The 19356-nt window shown below is 38.6% G+C and overlaps 1 protein-coding gene across 1 annotated transcript; it reads left to right on the top strand.

Moving 5' to 3' along the window:
* The first annotated feature begins 3411 nt into the window (after positions 1-3411).
* kz (putative ATP-dependent RNA helicase kurz) lies at positions 3412-17808 on the top strand. The gene is made up of 19 exons (XM_034971503.2): positions 3412-3662; positions 4339-4521; positions 5091-5274; positions 5741-6229; positions 6627-6842; positions 7408-7649; positions 8270-8416; positions 8718-8864; positions 9329-9491; positions 9820-10039; positions 10518-10746; positions 11267-11392; positions 12256-12396; positions 13454-13609; positions 14142-14337; positions 15085-15309; positions 15924-16065; positions 16771-16973; positions 17663-17808. The coding sequence occupies exons 1-19, from the start codon at positions 3588-3590 to the stop codon at positions 17737-17739; spliced, it is 3561 nt and encodes a 1186-aa protein (XP_034827394.1). The 5' UTR covers positions 3412-3587; the 3' UTR covers positions 17740-17808.
* Positions 17809-19356: the final 1548 nt, after the last annotated feature.

Genomic DNA, 19356 nt, shown 5'->3' with positions numbered 1-19356 from the left:
ACTATAGAGTACGGTTCTCTTGAGTGTGAGAAGAGTTTTGGCCATAGTCTACCATGCTGGCCAAATGCGGATTGGTAGACTTCACTACACACACCTTTGATAACATTTTGGAGAACTCTCAGGCATGCAGGTTTCCACACGATGTTTTCCATCACCGTTAAAGCAATGATATTTAATTATTTACTTAAAATGCACATAACTGTTCTCCAAGAAGTTATAGGTGCGTGTAAAAAGTACTCTGTGATTCTCATTTCTCAGTGTTAGTATACCTCTATATTTAATGTACTCTGTGCATCAAACCTACTAATGAAAGAGTCATCACATATTCTTTTAAAAGTACTTATGAGACTTACATTAATCTAAAAATACTTTTATACTATTATACTAGCTTCTAAAATTAATCATTGATTTCTTATCTAGCAGAAGAATTACTATAGCCTTTTTTAATCCCTTTCATAACTTTATTTTAATTAATATGAGTAGTAAAACGATTTGCGGATAGCTTACGTCACTGATAAAAACACCTCTCGAGTTGTTTCAATGAAAACCTCATTTGACGTAACATTTGTCGAGGTTCTTATATGACATCAAACTTCAAAACGCGTCCGCAATAGCATTTTTCATACAATAAATTTTATCGATAGTGTAAATGAACTGTCAAAACATTTTTTTGTCCACATCTATCCTTTGTGGACTGTCTCACCGAACCGTGATAGGAAAACCATATTTTGACATTGATGCTGTCATTAAATGATAGATGCAGTCGATTCGCAATCGGCCTGAGGAAAACCATATTTTGACATTGATGCTGTCATTAAATGATAGATGCAGTCGATTCGCAATCGGCCCGCAGCAGGCCGATTGCCGTAAACTGACATGTGACATCGCAATAGAAATATCCTTAAGAATCGTGATCGTTACAGTTGATAAATTTGCTATCGCGGACGACTAATGCACTATATCGCAATTGGTCATTATCGACATTTTGATGACGTATTGGTAGCACGGACCTATTTATAACCCGACTAAATCGAATATCTATGGTAATCACTTGGTAATCTAGCAATTTACATGGACATAACAGTCTCCTAAATTTGGCTACGTTACTTATTACAAATAAGTAGTTAGTCTGTGGTACCTAACTATTTAGAACCCCAGACCACAGAGTACAATTTTTTGTTGTTTTTCCTTAGTTTACCCGTTTGTTTTTTGTGATTAATTCTGCAACTTTGCTTGCTCCTCGGACTCCGGAGACTTAGTTTTTCTCACTGAACTTATACGCAAATGCCTGGGCACTGATTTGCCTAAGTATTGGGACCCTTATTGACGGACTGTGGCTGCTTCGAGAAGTTGTTGTGTGACGATGTGTGGTAGAAGTTAGAACTCGTAAGTTAACAAACGTTATCATTCAATACAAGTAAAGGCTCTCATGCGGGTTTCCTCACGATCTTCCTTTTCCTTCACAGCTAAGCAAGTGATATATAGTTGTTACAATGATATTAAACTCCGAAAAGTTAGAGGAGTTTTAACAGCGTTTCATAAAGTACCTATTATACAAATTGAGTCCATTGCTACTGGTGGTTATGACTTCATAGTAAGTACCTCCACACTACAAGTGCTTTCTCGAGTATGTTTCCTTATGTATCTAGAGCTGCCTAAAACGTTGCTCTTCATATGAAAGTTTGGATGTTTCTTACTCCTTCGCACCACAAATATTTAAAGAAACAATTTGGATTAGCTAAATTAGTAATAAAGATACCATATACACTGATTCTAAAGTCTTCGCAGACAACGTCATACCTAAACAGAAGCTGGTAGTGCCTAGTGGTATAGATTAAGCAACACAGTCAGTGGTCACTTACTCAGTTATCATAATTTTTTTTCAGGCAAAGGTGATACAGTGCTGCATTCATTTCTTCATCCTGACAAAGATATGGATTGGGATATGTTGTGAACTCGAGCTCTTGGACCCCGTGCAGAGACAAATAAAATAATGAACGGTGCCAGATTAGATTTATAAGAAGCAGATGGTGATATAATTAAGATGTCAGAATCTAATCTACTTTAATAAAAGAAAACATAAAAAATCATCAAACTGTTGTTTTATTTGCCTAAATAATTTAAATTCCAAAGTAATTTCCAAAGCTAAATCAATTAAATCAGAAAATGATTTGACTTTTGGACATTACTTTGGGGAATAATTTTAGAAGTCCCCCGAAGAGCCTAGTGGTTAGGATGTCCACCTCTGAATAATTGAAGGTTGGGGGTTCAATTTTAGGTACGCATCTCTAAGAGTTATGTGCGTTTTAAACAATTAATTATACTTAACTTGATTTAGCGGTGAAGGAAACATCATGAGGAAATCTGCATGCCTGAGAGTTCTCCATATTGTTCTCAAAGGAGTCAAAGGTATACTATTATGTTCAGCCTGTCGCTGGCTCACTATAGAGTACGGTTCTCTTGAGTGTGAGAAGAGTTTTGGCCATAGTCTACCATGCTGGCCAAATGCGGATTGGTAGACTTCACACACCTTTGATAACATTTTGGAGAACTCTCAGGCATGCAGGTTTCCACACGATGTTTTCCATCACCGTTAAAGCAATGATATTTAATTATTTACTTAAAATGTAAAAAGTACTCTGTGATTCTCATTTCTCAGTGTTAGTATACCTCTATATTTAATGTACTCTGTGCATCAAACCCACTAATGAAAGAGTCATCACATATTCTTTTAAAAGTACTTATGAGACTTATATTAATCTAAAAATGCTTTTATACTATTATACTAGCTTCTAAAATTAATAATTGATTTCTAATCTAGCAGAAGAACTACTATAGCATTTTTTAATCCCTTTCATAACTTTATTTTAATTAATATGAGTAGTAAAACGATTTGCGGATAGCTTATGTCACTGATAAAAACACCTCTCGAGTTGTTTCAATGAAAACCTCATTTGACGTAACATTTGTCGAGGTTCTTATATGACATCAAACTTCAAAACGCGTCCGCAATAGCATTTTTCATACAATAAATTTTATCGATAGTGTAAATGAACTGTCAAAACATTTTTTTGTCCACATCTATCCTTTGTGGACTGTCTCACCGAACCGTGATAGGAAAACCATATTTTGACATTGATGCTGTCATTAAATGATAGATGCAGTCGATTCGCAATCGGCCTGCAGAAAACCATATTTTGACATTGATGCTGTCATTAAATGATAGATGCAGTCGATTCGCAATCGGCCTGTCGAGTCTATGGATAAAGTCACAGATAAAAGTGGATTCACACGTCAGGTTTTCAAGCGCTTCAAATTATCCGATCCGGCTTTACTTCCAGAGACGGGAGAGCTCTTTGGGACAACGATTGGATCTGTGGATTGGATCATATGTAAAAAGTACTCTGTGGATTGGATCTTGATTGGATAATGTGGCGAGAGCTTTAAAAGTAAAAATTAAAAATTTAAATGTCATAACAAAAGCACATGAATAAGAACATGTTTTAAATTTAATTTAATTTTATGAATATTAGTGAGCTATTAATTAATAGTGATTGTTTAAATAAACAGCCATATCGTGGGTTAAAATGGGCCGAAAAAGATACAACGCAAAAGCACGTAAAGTAGTCAAAACCAGCATCGACGACTCCCAGACGAATGAGGTAGGAGCTTATGTTTTTTTTATCAAATTTATAAATGATTTATTAATTATTTAGCTAGACTAAATTTAGTAGTGTTCGCGACTTCATCAGCATGTATGCGGGGTTACTAATATATCCCGTGGGACTTTGATTTTCTGGTTCAACAAACATCATACCTAATATTGTGCGTTTCCAGGATGCATTTTGTGTAACCAATGAATTGATACTGTCGAAATTTGTCCAGATCTGTTTAATGGTTGAGCTGTAAAAAGGTAACAGACAGATGCACATTTATAATAGCTGTGACATAATGCTGTGAAAGTAACTAAAATACACTAACCTCACTATTTCGATGTCTGTCAACTGGTGAATCTTTTTAACCGCATATGCAGTAGAACTAAGTCTGTTCCATAAATTATTTATATAAGGGCCCCACTGCAGTTTAGTATCTAACGTTATTTGAATTGAAGAATCGTTCAATAACCAACAAAGAAGTTCTCAATAACAACTATTGTTTACACTTTTGTGCACATCTGCGGATCAAATGTTTCTCTGCTTAGTTGAAAGTGTCCTATATTACTTATTGTGCTGTCTACATTAGAACATTGGTTTGCTGTCTAACCTTATCCATGAAGTTGGAGTTAAAGAGGCCCACAGTAGTTCATTTTAAATTTATTTTGATCATGTTTTTTTTCAGATAAAACTTGATATTGCAACCAATGAATATGGCTCTGCAGATACCAGCAATTTGTTGGCATTGCCATCAAAGAAAAGGCAAACAAAAGTGGTCACAGATAAGAAAGAAAAGACAAGATTTCTCTCGAAAGCTCAGCGTAAAAGGTTGGAGAAGATTGTGGACAAGAAGAAGAAAAAAGAAAATGTAAGTAATTATTATAAAAAAGATTTTGTCTGTAAAATTTTAAAATTCCTATTCAACAATATAAAGGGTCCAGAACCCTTTAAATTGTTGAGATATGATATACTTATAATATCCTTTGTCCTTCTAAATGTTGTATTAGAGTTTTATCAATACAGTGTAAACTCAATTTAATAAAAAAAAACTAGAAGAGTTTTAGGCTGTGTATAGACTATTAAAAATTGCATCTAACATTATGATCCTCCCTATAAGCAAAACATGGAGTAATTCCTTACAGAAAGTTTTCACTGTACCTATATGTCTACGTAATATTTTGATGTTTAAACTATCATGAGTGATGTCCATCATATATAAAAATAACTAACGACTAGACTTATGTGATTAGTCGGAGTATGCCCCCCTCACAGCGTGCCTTTGCAGGTTGTAGACTGTACGGCTCGCAGTCTCATTTGCGTTGCGTCGCGACTTCGTCGCTCTTTGAAAAAGGACCATAAAGGGTTCGAAACTAGTTTGTTAGTTATTTATAACTACATAATAACTACTTAATTGTGTATAATGTTTCATATTTTTAGAGGACAGCACTCCTTGAATCTCTAGCACTAGTACAAGCAACGCCAGCAGAAGTGAAACAGTTGACAACTATATCTGCTGTTCAGACACTTGGGCTGCGCAAGTTGAATGAATATAAATTGGAGGAAAATGTACAAAAAGCGCAATCAGAGTCTACTGAACAGAAAAAATTCAGTAGCATTGCAGGTAATTTTATATGTGACCTATCCACATTACTGTCCTCTTTGCAGAAGATTACAATCCCTTCCATTAATCACATATTGGCGGGGTTTTTACTGGGATAATGCAGTAGGCTCCTAAAGTCCTATCAGCATCCATCCTGAGTCAATCCCAAAAACAGAACCCCACCATTTTGTTCTTGATGCCTGTTTGTCCCTTGAAGACTTTATCCGCGTGGATTCAGGTTTTTGAAATCACATGGTAAACTTTAATTTTCTGGGATAAAATGTAGCTTATTTCACTCTCCAGGTCATTAACTATATCTGTGCAAAAAATCACGCTGCTCTGTTGCTCCGCTGCAGTGTGATTGAAGGACAAGGATTATTGCTTAATAAACCAACACACTTTCGGATTTATAATATTAGTTTTAGATCAGATATTAAGTATGATTGAGGCAAACATAAGTCAGCATTAAACATGTGTTTGTTTACAGGTGCAAAAAAGCGATTAAGGTTGCTGAGAATGGAAAACTCAGACAGTAGTAAAAAGAAAAAGTATGACCCCAATATAATAGGTCTTAACGAATCTTCTGATGATGAAACTGGTTCAGAATCTGATGATGATGAACCAGAAGTCATTGAAAATGATCATGAAAGTGATGGCAAAGAAGAAATCGAAAGTTTGGTTGAAAATAATAAAGTTGAACAAAATGGACTAGAGCCAGTTAATGTAGAATCTTCAAATACCAAAAAAAATACAAATCAACCAGATAAACAGATTAACGAAAAGAAAGTAGAAATAGATGAGCAAAATGTGAAAGAAATCAAAAAACCTGTACTAGAACACAATACAGTACATGTTGAAGTCAAAAGGGATCCTAAAGTGCAGGTAGCAAGGCTGAAATTGCCAATTCTGGGTGAGGAACAGAGGATAATGGAGCTTGTTAATGAAAATGAATTTGTTATTGTAGCTGGTGAAACTGGTATGTAACATTTATTCTTACTTTAACATTTTCCTAAAGATACGAAACTATTAATTTTAGCAAACTCTCAATTTTAGTATGTTTATGAATGGCGCAAAAAAACAAACGAACGACATCGCGGCACCTCATTAGTTGGGCAACGCATATTGTCGCTCATATAAAAGAGCGAGTATAGTTCGTAGACACTTGTTACGACGCAGTGAAATGCAATTCAGTTCACACAGTGCTGCAGCCTAAAATTTAATAAACGCGCCTTTCTATTGCGTAACTCTTATCCGTCTCTCTTTCTCTCCCTCTCTCTCATAAGAGACAATAGGTATGCTGTAGAAGGTGCGCGCTGCCGTAAGTATATTTCTCAGCTCACGTGACCAATCACGGCTTGGTAATCTTTTTTCAGGTAGCGGTAAAACAACGCAGTTACCCCAATTCCTTTACGAAGCGGGCTACGCAGAGTCTAAAATGATAGGAGTGACTGAACCACGGCGAGTTGCGACTGTAGCTATGTCGTGCAGAGTCGCCTATGAGCTAGGGTTGACGAGCAAGCAAGTGTCGTATCTGATGCGATTCGAGGGCAACGTGTGTAAGGATACGAAGATCAAGTTCATGACTGATGGTAAGTGTGAAGAAATTTGGTACAGAGATAGCTTGTATACCGGGGAAAGACATAGGCTATTAGTGTCCTGGAAAATCAAAGAGTTCCCATGGAATTCATAAAAAACATAAATTTGGCAATTGGATTTAAGAAATTGCGGCAAGCCTTTTTGCTAGGACTTGCATCCCGGAAACGGAATTTGACTACTTTTTATCCCAGATAATCTGAGTAACGCATTTAATAAAAACTAAAATCGACGCGGATAAATTAGCGGGCGTCATCTAGTTTCTGTGACTCGTTTGATGTCGTCTTTCCAACTAGTGGGGGGTGGAGGAGGGGGACTTCAGCAATATATTATAAAGGAAAGTTAACCGACTGACTGATCTATTACCGCACAGCTCAAAGTACTGGACGCATTAGGCTGAAATTTGGCATGCAGATAGCTATTATGACGTAGACATCCGCTAAGAAAGGATTTTTGAAAATGCTAAGGGGGTAAAATAGGGGTTTGAAATTTGTGTAGTCCACGCCGACGAAGTCGCGGGCATAAGCTAGTTTAATATACTACTCGTGTCTTTATTTTCAGGTGTTCTCCTAAAAGAAGTTCAATCAGACTTCCTTCTAAGCAAGTACTCGGTAATAATCATAGACGAGGCGCACGAAAGAAGTGTTTATACAGATATACTATTGGGATTGCTGTCACGGATTGTGCCGTTGAGACGCAAGAGAGGCAGGCCGTTGAGGTTGATCATAATGTCTGCTACGTTGAGAGTTGAGGACTTTACAGAAAATACTAGACTGTTTAAAGTACCACCACCAGTTATTAAGGTATGTTTGCTATATAGTACATTACTGTCCACACCGGAAATAAAGCAATTGCCGGCCGAGAATATCGGAGGAACGAGGCGAAGCCGAGGACTTCCCAAGTGATTTTGTAAGAACGAGGTGCCAGCCGTGTTGTTCAAGTTAAAGAACGAAACAAGATAGTGCGCGTATGCGCGGTTTAATGGGGATCGACATTGCCAATTTATTCCGGCATGTGGCGCATAAGTGAACCGGTCTTAGAGGTAGTCAAGGTCATCTGTGGAACCGGATATACTGAGCTGTCCACAGAAAAATACCTACAGATAAGCAACTAGCGTGGCTACTATAGCCCCTCTCGCTCAAGCAGAGATACTTACTTGTAAAATGTTAATTCCTTCTATTTTACAGTACGCGGCAGAAAGTAATGTACATCGGCCATTAGAATAACATTTCGGCTTTGTAGAGCCATGTACCCCACTCATAGCTGTATGACGTTTTGTCGGTCTCAACGACGGAGACAACGCTCTACAATTAATCTGCTATCTCCTAAAGGTCGATGTACATTACTTTCTGCCGCATTCGTACTTCTTTTCACTGGGTCATCTAATCAATTTTTTTGAACTTAATGTGGAATGTGTTTATAGGTAGAATCCAGACAGTTCCCAGTGACGATTCATTTTAATAAGAACACGTATAGCGATTATTTGAAAGAAGCTTACAAGAAAACTGTAAAAATACACACAAGGTTGCCGGAAGGAGGGATTCTGATTTTTGTTACTGGACAGCAAGAGGTAACGCCTACCAAAAATATATCTGCAACTAGCTGATGGCCGCGACTTCGTCCGCATGGATTTAAATTTTCGGGATAAAAAGTTGCCCATGTCAATTTCCGGGACACAAGCGATTTCTGTACCAAATTTCACATAAATCGGTTAAACGCGGATGGGACGGATGGACCTTTAAGAATACCGTGGGAACACTTTGATTTTCCGGCATTTTAAAGGTTTCAGGTTTTAAGAACTTGAAATTCATAAAATACAGAAAATTCGTTTTGCCTCTTAGATGTTTTTTAATAACACTAATTTGTTGTAGGTAAACTACTTAGTGCGTAAACTAAGAGCGTCATTCCCGTATCGTAAAGATGTGGACTATTCAAAACTCATCACCAAGAAGACAGCTAATGAAGTAGATACTGCATTGGATTCTGAACCGGAAGACATTGAATCTGATGATGATGAGGTAATAATTAATTGCTATCTTTATACATTTATACAGGGTGTAACCAGAACGCTAGCAAAAACTTAGCGTTATTGGGGACGATTCTCTTGTACACAATCTCTAAACTAAACTAAATTTAACAGTTCTAAATCTAGTGCCATCCTTTTCCGCAAGCAACATTATGAAAGGGATAGCAATAGATTTAGACATGCCATTTTAATTTAGTTTAGAGATTGTGTACAACGGAATTAACCACAGTGTCATACTACCTAAACACAATCCAATACCAATAATGGTTCAGCTCAAATCACTCTCTATAATGTATACACTTACTGAGAAAGGACTTGCATGCCAAGTTTGGCATGCAGATAGCTATTATGACGTAGGCATTACGTATTACGTACGCCCAGTAGTTTCAGCCGTGCATTGATAGATCAGTCAGTCAGTTACCTTTTCCTTTTATATATTCAGATTTGCTATTTTAGGTAGAAAAAGAAATGAAACGCATCCGCAAAGCACGAAGGAAAGCTAAAAAAAAGGGCAAGACGATGCCAAAAATCAACTTGGACGATTATGATATGCCTGAAGACGACGGACAGGCGGACTTAGTGTGTGACGGAGACAGCGAGGGACATTTGAGTGATTCAGGTTTGTTGAAGTGATCATTTAACAGGATCCATAAGAACTGCTATGCATTTTAATCAACGCAAAAGGGCGAAGGTTCACAAGACATCAATACAAGATTTGTGTGATATTTTTATACTTTATAGGAAGTTGACGTAGATGTGACATTATACACATTTGACGTATGTAATTTTTTAGTTAAATCGATAATTTAAAATGGTTAGGAAACTTAAAACTAGCAGCGGAAGTGAATTTTACAATTTTTAATATACTTACAAAGTCTAATAGTTACAAAAAAATAATTTATTATTGTCATAAGCATCATCTCAATAATTATTTGCTACCTTTTTAGATGCTGAAGAGGACAGTCTTACTCCAGTGATCAAGTCCTGTAGACAACCCCTGTGGGTGTTGCCGCTATACTCCATGCTGGGTTCGGCTAAACAATCGCGTGTGTTTGAACCCCCGCCTGTCGGAGCAAGGCTTTGTGTTGTCAGCACTGACGTGGCAGAGACATCGCTCACTATACCCGGCGTGAAGTACGTGGTGGACACTGGCAAGAAGAAGATGCGGTGAGTTAGACATCTCCCTCTCTCTCCCGCTCTCCCTCTCTTCTTCCTCTCTCTCTTCTTCCTCTCTCTCTTCCTCCCTCTCTCTCTCTTCCCCCCTCTCTGTTTCCGTCTTTTTGTCATCCTTCAAAGGATGACCATGGAATGGATCGCATGGTTGGAAGACCATGCATTATAGCGATGGAGTGACAGAGAGCTGTCACTCCATCGCTATAGTGCATGGTCTTCCAACGCTGGCAAGAAAAAGATGATCCCTCTCAATCTCTTTTCTATTTTTAATTTATATTTGCCACCCTATCTCCCTCTTTCCCCCTCTCTCTCTATGTCCCTCCCCATCCTTCTCTCTCCTCTGCCTCTCTCGTTCTCTATTTCTCTTTCTCTCTCTCACTCAAAAAGGTATGAACGCTTGTTTTACTGCAAAGAACAGCTTCACAAAAGATGAAAAACACAAAGAGTCGGTTAACCCTACACTTTTTTGTAGGGTATACGACCACACAACGGGCGCAAGCGCCTGGCGTATCGTATGGACGTCCCAAGCGAGCGCGGAGCAGCGGGCCGGTAGAGCGGGACGTACGTCCGCAGGCCACGCCTACAGATTGTACAGCAGTGCTGTGTTCCAACACGATTGTGTGCCGCATTACGAGCCCGACCTGTGTAGGCGGCCTGTGGACGACCTGGTGCTTATGATGAAGTGCATGGGTATTGATAAGGTAAGAAAAAAGTGAACATTTTACAGTTTTGCAGCAGTTTTTCTTCTTAATCAGTAATCGACGTCTTGGGACCCTACTAATGAAACGCATAGTATTGACTGGGCAGCGTGTATAGATTTCACTCGAAAACTAGCCAAATTTAAGAAAATTAGATTTGACGATTGCCACTTGCCACAGATCTCTTTTTTTATTAATCTTTGAATTAAGTAGGTAGTTTTATTTTGATTAAAAAACTGTTACTCTAAATACATTTCGAAAAGAAATCTTCAAATTTACTTGTTGTCAAGGGTAACTGCCACAGTGTGCTTGTAGATCTTCTATATATATAAAAACAAAAGGACTGACTGACTGACTGATCTATCAACGCACAGCATGTCGTAGACATCCGCCAAGAGAGGATTTTTGAAAATTCAACCCATAAAAAGGTAAAATAGAGGTTTGATATTTGCGTAATCCACGCGAACGAAATCGTGGGGATAAGATAGTTTGTTATAAAACTAACTCTGTAGATATATTTCAGGTAGTAAACTTCCCGTATCCGACTGCTCCTGACAGACTGCAACTGCGTTTAGCCGAAAAACGGTTAGAAGTATTGGGTATTCTGGAGAAGCCTGAATTTAGGAACAATAGGAGAGACGATGAGGAGGTAATTTTTCTTACACTTCGAATTACGAGTACATGTTCTATTGAATATTTATATGGCAACACCACATTTTTGAGACTTGCAACTTTTGGAAAGATTGAGTGAGCGATCTTGACGCGAACGTGAAGCGACGCGCAAGAACGTGAAGCGACGCGCCAAACAACAAAGTGTCATACCTATCGAAGTTCGCAATCGTGTTCGCTTTGAATCGCCTACGTGAAACGACGCCTCAGTTACGAGTAGTGCAGACATAATGTCTCCACCATAGAAAGCGTACAAGTACAGCTAAAATACCTAGAGTCAGACAACACACTCATATTTTCACACACACGGCATTCCGAACCAGTGCCAGTGGTAAATTAAACTATTTGACGATGCAAAGGCACTTGTAAAAGTTTACTTGAATAAACATATATTCTATTCTATTTGCCAAGCCATCATCTACATTCCCGAACGACGAATCTACAAAGAAATGCAATAATTAAAGTACTCTCTTCCCCCCGTCTCCACTCCCGTATATCGTCGCACTCCATCGTGCTGGAGGGTGCCCCACACTACAGACTTGTTCGCGATCTCCACTCTATAATTTTCCGTCTCTAACAGCCATCGCTTCTACGACAAGCATGACTTGCCCATTGCCACTCCAACTTGCTGATGGTTAGAGTTCAGAAATAGTAGTATAGTCCGCGACAGGTCGAGATGGCAATCAGGGTATTAGGTGGAGGGACGCACACCCGCACGTGACCCGCGCTCGCCTGCACCGGGTTAGCGCATGGGCTGTGCGGGTATGCGGGGCGTTCCCTCCCCGAATACCATCTCGATCTGTCCCAAACTACAGTTGGGTAAAAAACGGATTCTGTTTCCAGGTACTGAAAGTAACACAGCTCGGTAAGGCAGTATCAGCTTTTCCTTTACTGCCGCGATACGGCAAGATGTTGGCCCTCAGTCATCAATTCAACCTGTTGCCGTACACCATTGCTTTGGTATCCGCTCTCACTGTACAAGAGGTAAGTCATCATCATGATCAACCCAGCACCGGCTCACTACAGAGCACTGGTCTCTTCTCAGAGTGAGAAGGGTTTTTGGCCATAGTCTACCACGCTGGCCGTGTGCGGATTGGTAGACTTCACACACCTTTGAGAAAATTATGGAGAACTCTCAGGCATGCAGGTTTCCCTGACGATGTTTTCCTTCACCGTTAAAGCAAATCATATTTAATTAATTAAAACGCACATAACTCCGAAAAGTTAGAGGTGGGTGCCCGGGATCGAACCCCCGACCTCCGATTAGAAGGCGGACGTCCTAACCACTAGGCTATCACAGCAAGAGGTAAGTATTTGTGTTGTTTATTCATCTCATTTTAACGTTTTGTCGATCGTTTACTGAGCACAGTTATTCTCTTATAAGATAAGGGCTTAAACCATAGTCCACCACGTTGGCCAAGTCTTGATTTTTATGTCAACTGTCACTCTCCCGTAACCCGCTGGTCGATTTCGTAAAACCTGCATCAATCATTATTACAATGGCAATTGTTGTAATTGGCTGAATTTATGGTGTTCTTATTGCAACAATAAATTATTGTAGCCAATAGTGAGCGAGCCTCAACCAATCAGAGGTGATTGCGAATGCGACATTGTAGCTGTCATTCTACCGCAATCGCGCAGGAGGAGCCTTATAAATCCCGCACACTGCTCATGCGCGTGGCCGCCATTTTAGTGACGTCAGCACTAGACTGAAGTTTCGAGCTGATGGTATATTTTTATTTCGGTTGACGTCAAAATGACGTCATTTCGATGTTAATATGACATGGTTCCAGCGCAATAGCAATTTGCGGGACTTATACCTATATACCTATAAACTAACTAGAGTGAACTAGAGGAGGAAATTCTCGGTTTCAAATATACGCTACTACGATGGCCCATGTCACATACCTAGTCGTTTCATAGCCTACCTATTCTACCTACATTTGCCGCCTGCCAGTGTAGGTGAAGCCTTGAGGTTTTGTTACAAGTTTCGCATTTGTCGTGAACTGTGGTATAACTCGAATTGTCTTGGTTTTTGTAGGTAATGACCGGTAAAGCAGACAACTGGCCTGCAACTGGTAACACCCTATTATTGGGTGATCCAGGAGTATTACTGAGAGCGGTCGGCGCGGCGGAATACTCCTTTGTGAAGGGGGAAGAGGAATTGTTCTGCGCGAAGTATGGCTTGAGGGAAAAGGTTTGTGATTCATAGTGTTCCAAAATAATGTATTACTACCCATATTACAAATGCGAATGTTTGTTTGTTTGTTGATTTGTTGGTTTGTCCTTCAATCATGTCGGAACGGAGCAACGGATTGATGTGATTTTTTACATGGGTATAGACCTGGAGGGTGACGTAGGCTACTTTTTATCCCGGAAAATCAAAGTGTTCCCACGGGTTTTTAAAGATGCGGGCATCTGATATTAATGCATTTTGAGAAACACATAAAAATGAACAAAATCAATATGGCGGATGTTGCACCCAAAAAAGGTGGAAATCTCAAATTTTATTTTGCTATCGTATCGAGTGTCTGATGAAATTTTTTCTATAATATTTCAGAATTTATTAAGACGATCGTAGTCAGGTTTTAATTTTTAAATACCTATAAAGTTTTAAACCATCTAAATTCACACAAAGTCGTGCGCATCATTTAGTACAATAATACGGACTAACATAGCGTCTCAAAAGATCAAGTTAGGCCTAAATGGATTTTTTTTTGTCCTAACAGGCCATAAAAGAAATACGCAAGCTGCGCAAACAACTGACATCAGAAATCAATCTCAGTGTGTCAGGGATCGACATGACTATAGACCCCGAGATGAAACCCCCAGACGACAAGCAAGCCAGGTTGTTGAGACAGTTGTTACTCAGTGGGTTGGGGGACCAAGTTGGGAGGAAGATTGGACTTGAAGAAGTAAAGGAGGGTAAGTAGTGTATCTTTACTTTGTATTTTAGTAAACTATACCATAATATTACATAAAAATCTGATATAGGTAAAGCTGCATACATTCGTATTTTGATAAGTAAAGACTAAGCTTCATACAGTATTTTAAAAAGTAAAGACTTTACGGCCCGTTACTAGTTTTTAAAATCGTGACTATAAGTTATTATGAGTTTTAATTTGTGTTATTGACACCAAAAAACGGCTAAGTGCGAGTCGGACTCGCTTACGAAGGGTTCCGTAGTCCGTACCATTATCTGTAAAAACGAGCAAAAAAATCATTTTTGTATGAGAGCCCCTTGAATAATTATTTTATTCTGTTTTTTTAGTAATTGTTGATATATAAACAGCGACAGAAATTCATCACCTGTGAAAATTTCAACTAACTATCACGGTTCATGCGATACAGCCTGGTGACAGACGGACGAACAATGGAGTCTTAGTAATAGGGTCCCGTTTAAATTATTGAGCCGTAAAATATTTTGGTTTAATCTAAAATACAACTTAGAAACTGCATTGTCTAAGCTGTTTTGTTATCGAATCTATGTACCATGTCTATGACTTGGTCCGCGTGGTTTTAAAAATCCTGTGGGAATTCCAGGTCTGTAATATAGCCATGAAAAATATCACGTTGATGCCTTGCTCCATTGCGGCGTGATTGAAGGACAAACCAACTGACAAACTACACATGCGTATTGGCATCGCATTTATAATATTAGACTCTTTACAGGCGAAGATAAACGCAAATTCAAATACGCGTACCACTGCGCGAATCTAGAAGAACCAGTATTCCTGCACTCTGGATCAATCCTACGCAAGGTGATACCGGAGTGGGTGATATACCAAGAACTGTACGAGACCGGTGGTGAGGACAAAAGGAAGATGGTTATGAGGAATGTGGCAGCCATTGAACCAGAATGGCTGCCTGTATACGTACCTCAGCTATGTAACTTAGGTATGTTTTTTATGGTTGTATGTATAAGGGTGAGATCTATATAGCGCACTCTGACTTAGCTAAGACTTAAGACAGAGTTAAAACGAGACAAAATAAATGAAAATAATGACTAATTTGTGAGTACCACGCCGTCAAACTCATTATTTTGACTAATTTCTTAAACTGAACACTTTCAAGTAAAGATTTTTATAAAAGCCTGTGAAAATGACACTGCTAGGGGCTCAATTTGAATGCCATAAGCCTACTTTGGCATATCTTAATCTTATTTGGATTATCTTAATGATAAAAGAGCGTGGATTTGGCCTGCAGCTCGTTCCAGCAACGCACAAGACTGCAAATAGTTTTTTATACATGGCATAATCTTGTATCTATATCAAATATTTGAAAAGAGCAACCGCCGAGTTTCTTGCTGGTTCTTCTCGGTAGGAAAGGCATTCCGAACCAGTGGTAGATGCATCCGACTATTCGAAAGTAGGTACTCGTAAAAGTTTATTTGAATAAAAAAGATTTTTATTTTATTTTATTTTATTAGTTTACAAAATGCGAAAAACCAAATAAATTTGAATTTCACGGGCAGACCGTGTCTTCCACCTTAAATAAAACTTTTTCAACAGGTGAGCCTCTATCAGATCCTGAACCAAGGTACGACGCAAAGTCAGGTCGTGTGAAGTGTCAATTCAAAGGGACATTCGGGAAGAGTTCCTGGGAACTGCCTACAGTTGAGATCGACTTTCCCGATAAAATAGAACGATACAAGTAAGAAACTTATATTATGTATTAGCTGATGCCCGGGAATTCGTCTGCGTGGATTTACATTTTTCAAAATCCTGCTCTTTGATTTTCCAGGATAAAAAGTAGCCTATGTGTTAATCCAGGGTATAATCTATCTCCATTCCAAATTTCATCCAAATCCGTTCAGCCGTTTTTGCGCGATTGAGTAACAAACATCCAAACATCCACACTTTCACATTTATAATATAAGCACTAAGCAGGATAATCAATTTAACAGATTGCAAAAAAGGGGATGTCCTTTCCTCCGTTGCAGTGTGCTTAAAGCGCAACGCATAACTGCAGAGGGGAATGGAGGTGGGGCTGTTTTTAAGGTTACATACCTCGAAAGGAAAAAAGGAACCCTGATAGGATCACTTTGTTGCCTGTCTGTATTTCTGTCTTTCAGTCTGTCGTGTCTGTCATGAAAACCTATAGGATACTTCCCGTTGACCTAGAATCATACAATTTTTCGGGTAGGTAGGTCTCTAGCACAAGTAAAGGAATAAATCTGAAAACCGTAAATTTGTAGTTACATCACAAAGAAAAATTAAAATGTGTTCACGAAAAAAAGAATTTTTTAAATCACAATAGATGACTAAAAGAGTTAGGTATATTCTATACGGAACCCTCCGTGTGCGAGTCTGACTCGCACCTAACCGATTTTTATTCACTTGGGAACGTCTTTCACAGATGGTTTGCAAGATTCCTACTGGAAGGCACAGTGTTTCCAAAACTCAAGAAATACTCTAGCTCCTTACTGTCACCGCCGTCAACCATGGTCAAAAGTTGGGCAAAACTTCAGCCAAGGACGGAAATACTGTTGAAAACTTTAATATCAAGACGAGTTGGCACTAGAGATCAGTTGGCAAACTCGTGGAAAGAACAAAGTACCTGTAAGTTTGTGCTATTTTTAAACTGTGTACACGGTCAAAAGTGATGAACATCGATCTTTAGAAAGAGACAGTCGGCTAATTTCGGCTTCGTAGAGCGTTATCTCAGTCGTACGAAATACTAATAATATTTTTTACAAGAACTAAAAACTAAAGCTAGAGGGTTCCAAACGCACCCAGGTCTGAGAAGAGCCCACAACAAACTCAGCCGGGGTTTTTTTTTTATTATCACCACTTTACAAAATCACTTATACATATTAGAACTATCATAAAGCTGTTAAGCAACTCATTGACAAGCTTTCTTATCATTTCAATAATCCTTTACATTGTAATAGGATTTTTCTTTTTCAATAAGTTTACTTTTTATGAAAAATTTGAAAGTTCAAATTTTTTATAACATGTGTTGAGAGAGAGATTCTCCAGAATTCTGTTATCTGTAATCAACTTTATAATTAACTAGCTTATCCTCGCGACTTCGTCCGCGTGGACGACACAAATTTCAAACCCCTATATTTCACCCCCTTAGAGGTTGAATTTTCAAAAATCCTTTCTTAGCGGACTCCTACGTCATAATAGGTATCTGCATGTCAAATTTCAGCTGTCAGTCAGTCATTCAGTCAGTCACCTTTTCCTTTTATAAATTTAGATTATTTTTCGAACGAACAAATGATTTGTAAAATGTCTTTTTACAGATTTGTTGGATGAATACCTGAAATGGGTTCCGGAGTCGGCACATAATGAAGTCACGTTGTATTGGCCGCCATTATAAATACTATATAAGCATTTGTTATGTAAATATTGTATATTGTTTTGTAAATAAAGATATTATTTTAAAAACGATGACGCTACATTTTTCTAGCGTATTCCCGCGACTTCGTCCGCGTGGACTATACAAATTCCAAATCCCTATTTTACCCTCTTAGGTTGTATTTTCAAAAATCCCGTGTTAGCGGATTTCTACGTCATAATAGCTATCTACATGCCAAATTTCAGCCATATCCGTCCAGTAGTTTGAGCTGTGCGTTGATAGATCAGTCAGTCAGTCAGCTTTTCCTTTTATATGTGTATAGAAAACTGTTTAATATGGATCTTTACGTTCCATGAAATACTATCATAATATCACAAAGTCTGGACTTTTAGGTATATGTATGGTGTGATTTCTTCGTGTTACAAGTACAGATCGCGCGGCGAGAGTTTGGCTTTGACCTTCGGGTGGAGGGGATTACTGCGCATGGGTACTGTCACGCACACAATACTTTTCCTTTTTTATGTACCAGGTTGGATATTTGAGTGGGTCAAAATTCATGTACAGTGGTAATAATGCTAGAAAATAATACGAAATAGATAAACTTCTTCATTTATTAAAACTATTGATAGTTATTTTACTTATATAAAATGTTTATTTCCTTTTAAAGTTTACAGAGACAGCGATGAAAATTCTAAATAATTGTTTTTTAATAAAATTATTTATTCCAAGATACATGTAAAATTAACATTAAAATTAACATGTAACATAAAAAAACAAACTCAATAAATAATAACAATCGACAACAATAAACAATTAACGAAAATAGCAATTCACTTGTGAACGTGATTGTACAAACAGAGGCAGGGAACGACTGGAGCAGTGGAGCGCCAATCAGAGCACCGCGTGCGCCTACACACCCGCCCCGCACCCCACTAATTGCCCGTTGATACCCAATTTCTGATTTCTGCGCAATAACGGTCAAAGCCAAACTCTCGCCGCGCGTACTGTAGTTACCTATTATAGCACGCGATAGGTTGAGATGGCAAACGGGGTGGGAACGCCCCGCACAGCTCCCGCCCTAACCCGGTGTGGGTGACGTGCGGGGCGTACCCCCGCCTCATACCCCGATTGCTAACTCAACCTGTCGCGTACTATTGGTATGTTTTGGTTTGTCTTTGTTTTCTTTTTCAGCCGGAAGAGTTATTGGGCTTATACACAGTTTTTCCGTTCCGCGACTGCCGCTTATCCACTGACCTTTATTAATACAAGTCCATTATAATAAGTCTATGATATCAGTATACTTATCTGAATCAGCGCGGTGTAGGCATTGGTGATGGGGAGTCGAATAAGGTCAAGCGCATATTTGCATAGATGTCAGATGAAATACCAAAATACTAGGTAGGTATGCGAAAACTTCCAACATGTAAAGCGAAACTAATACGCTGCGGACATAGGACTCAACGTCTTAAGTGGCTCCATTACGCGCTTCTCCATACAAACGTATTACGCCTACTATTCTATTATTTGTTGTTCTAGATCTATATCTAAGCTATCTTTTTTTTTATTCAGATACAAGTTAGCCCTTGACTGCAATCTCACCTGATGGTATGTGATCATGTAGTTTAAGATGACGCATGA

Source organism: Maniola hyperantus, chromosome 9 (genome assembly GCF_902806685.2).
Source record: "Maniola hyperantus chromosome 9, iAphHyp1.2, whole genome shotgun sequence".
In the NCBI taxonomy this organism is placed as follows: Eukaryota; Metazoa; Arthropoda; class Insecta; order Lepidoptera; family Nymphalidae; genus Maniola; species Maniola hyperantus.
This window is presented reverse-complemented; position numbering and strand designations above follow the sequence as displayed.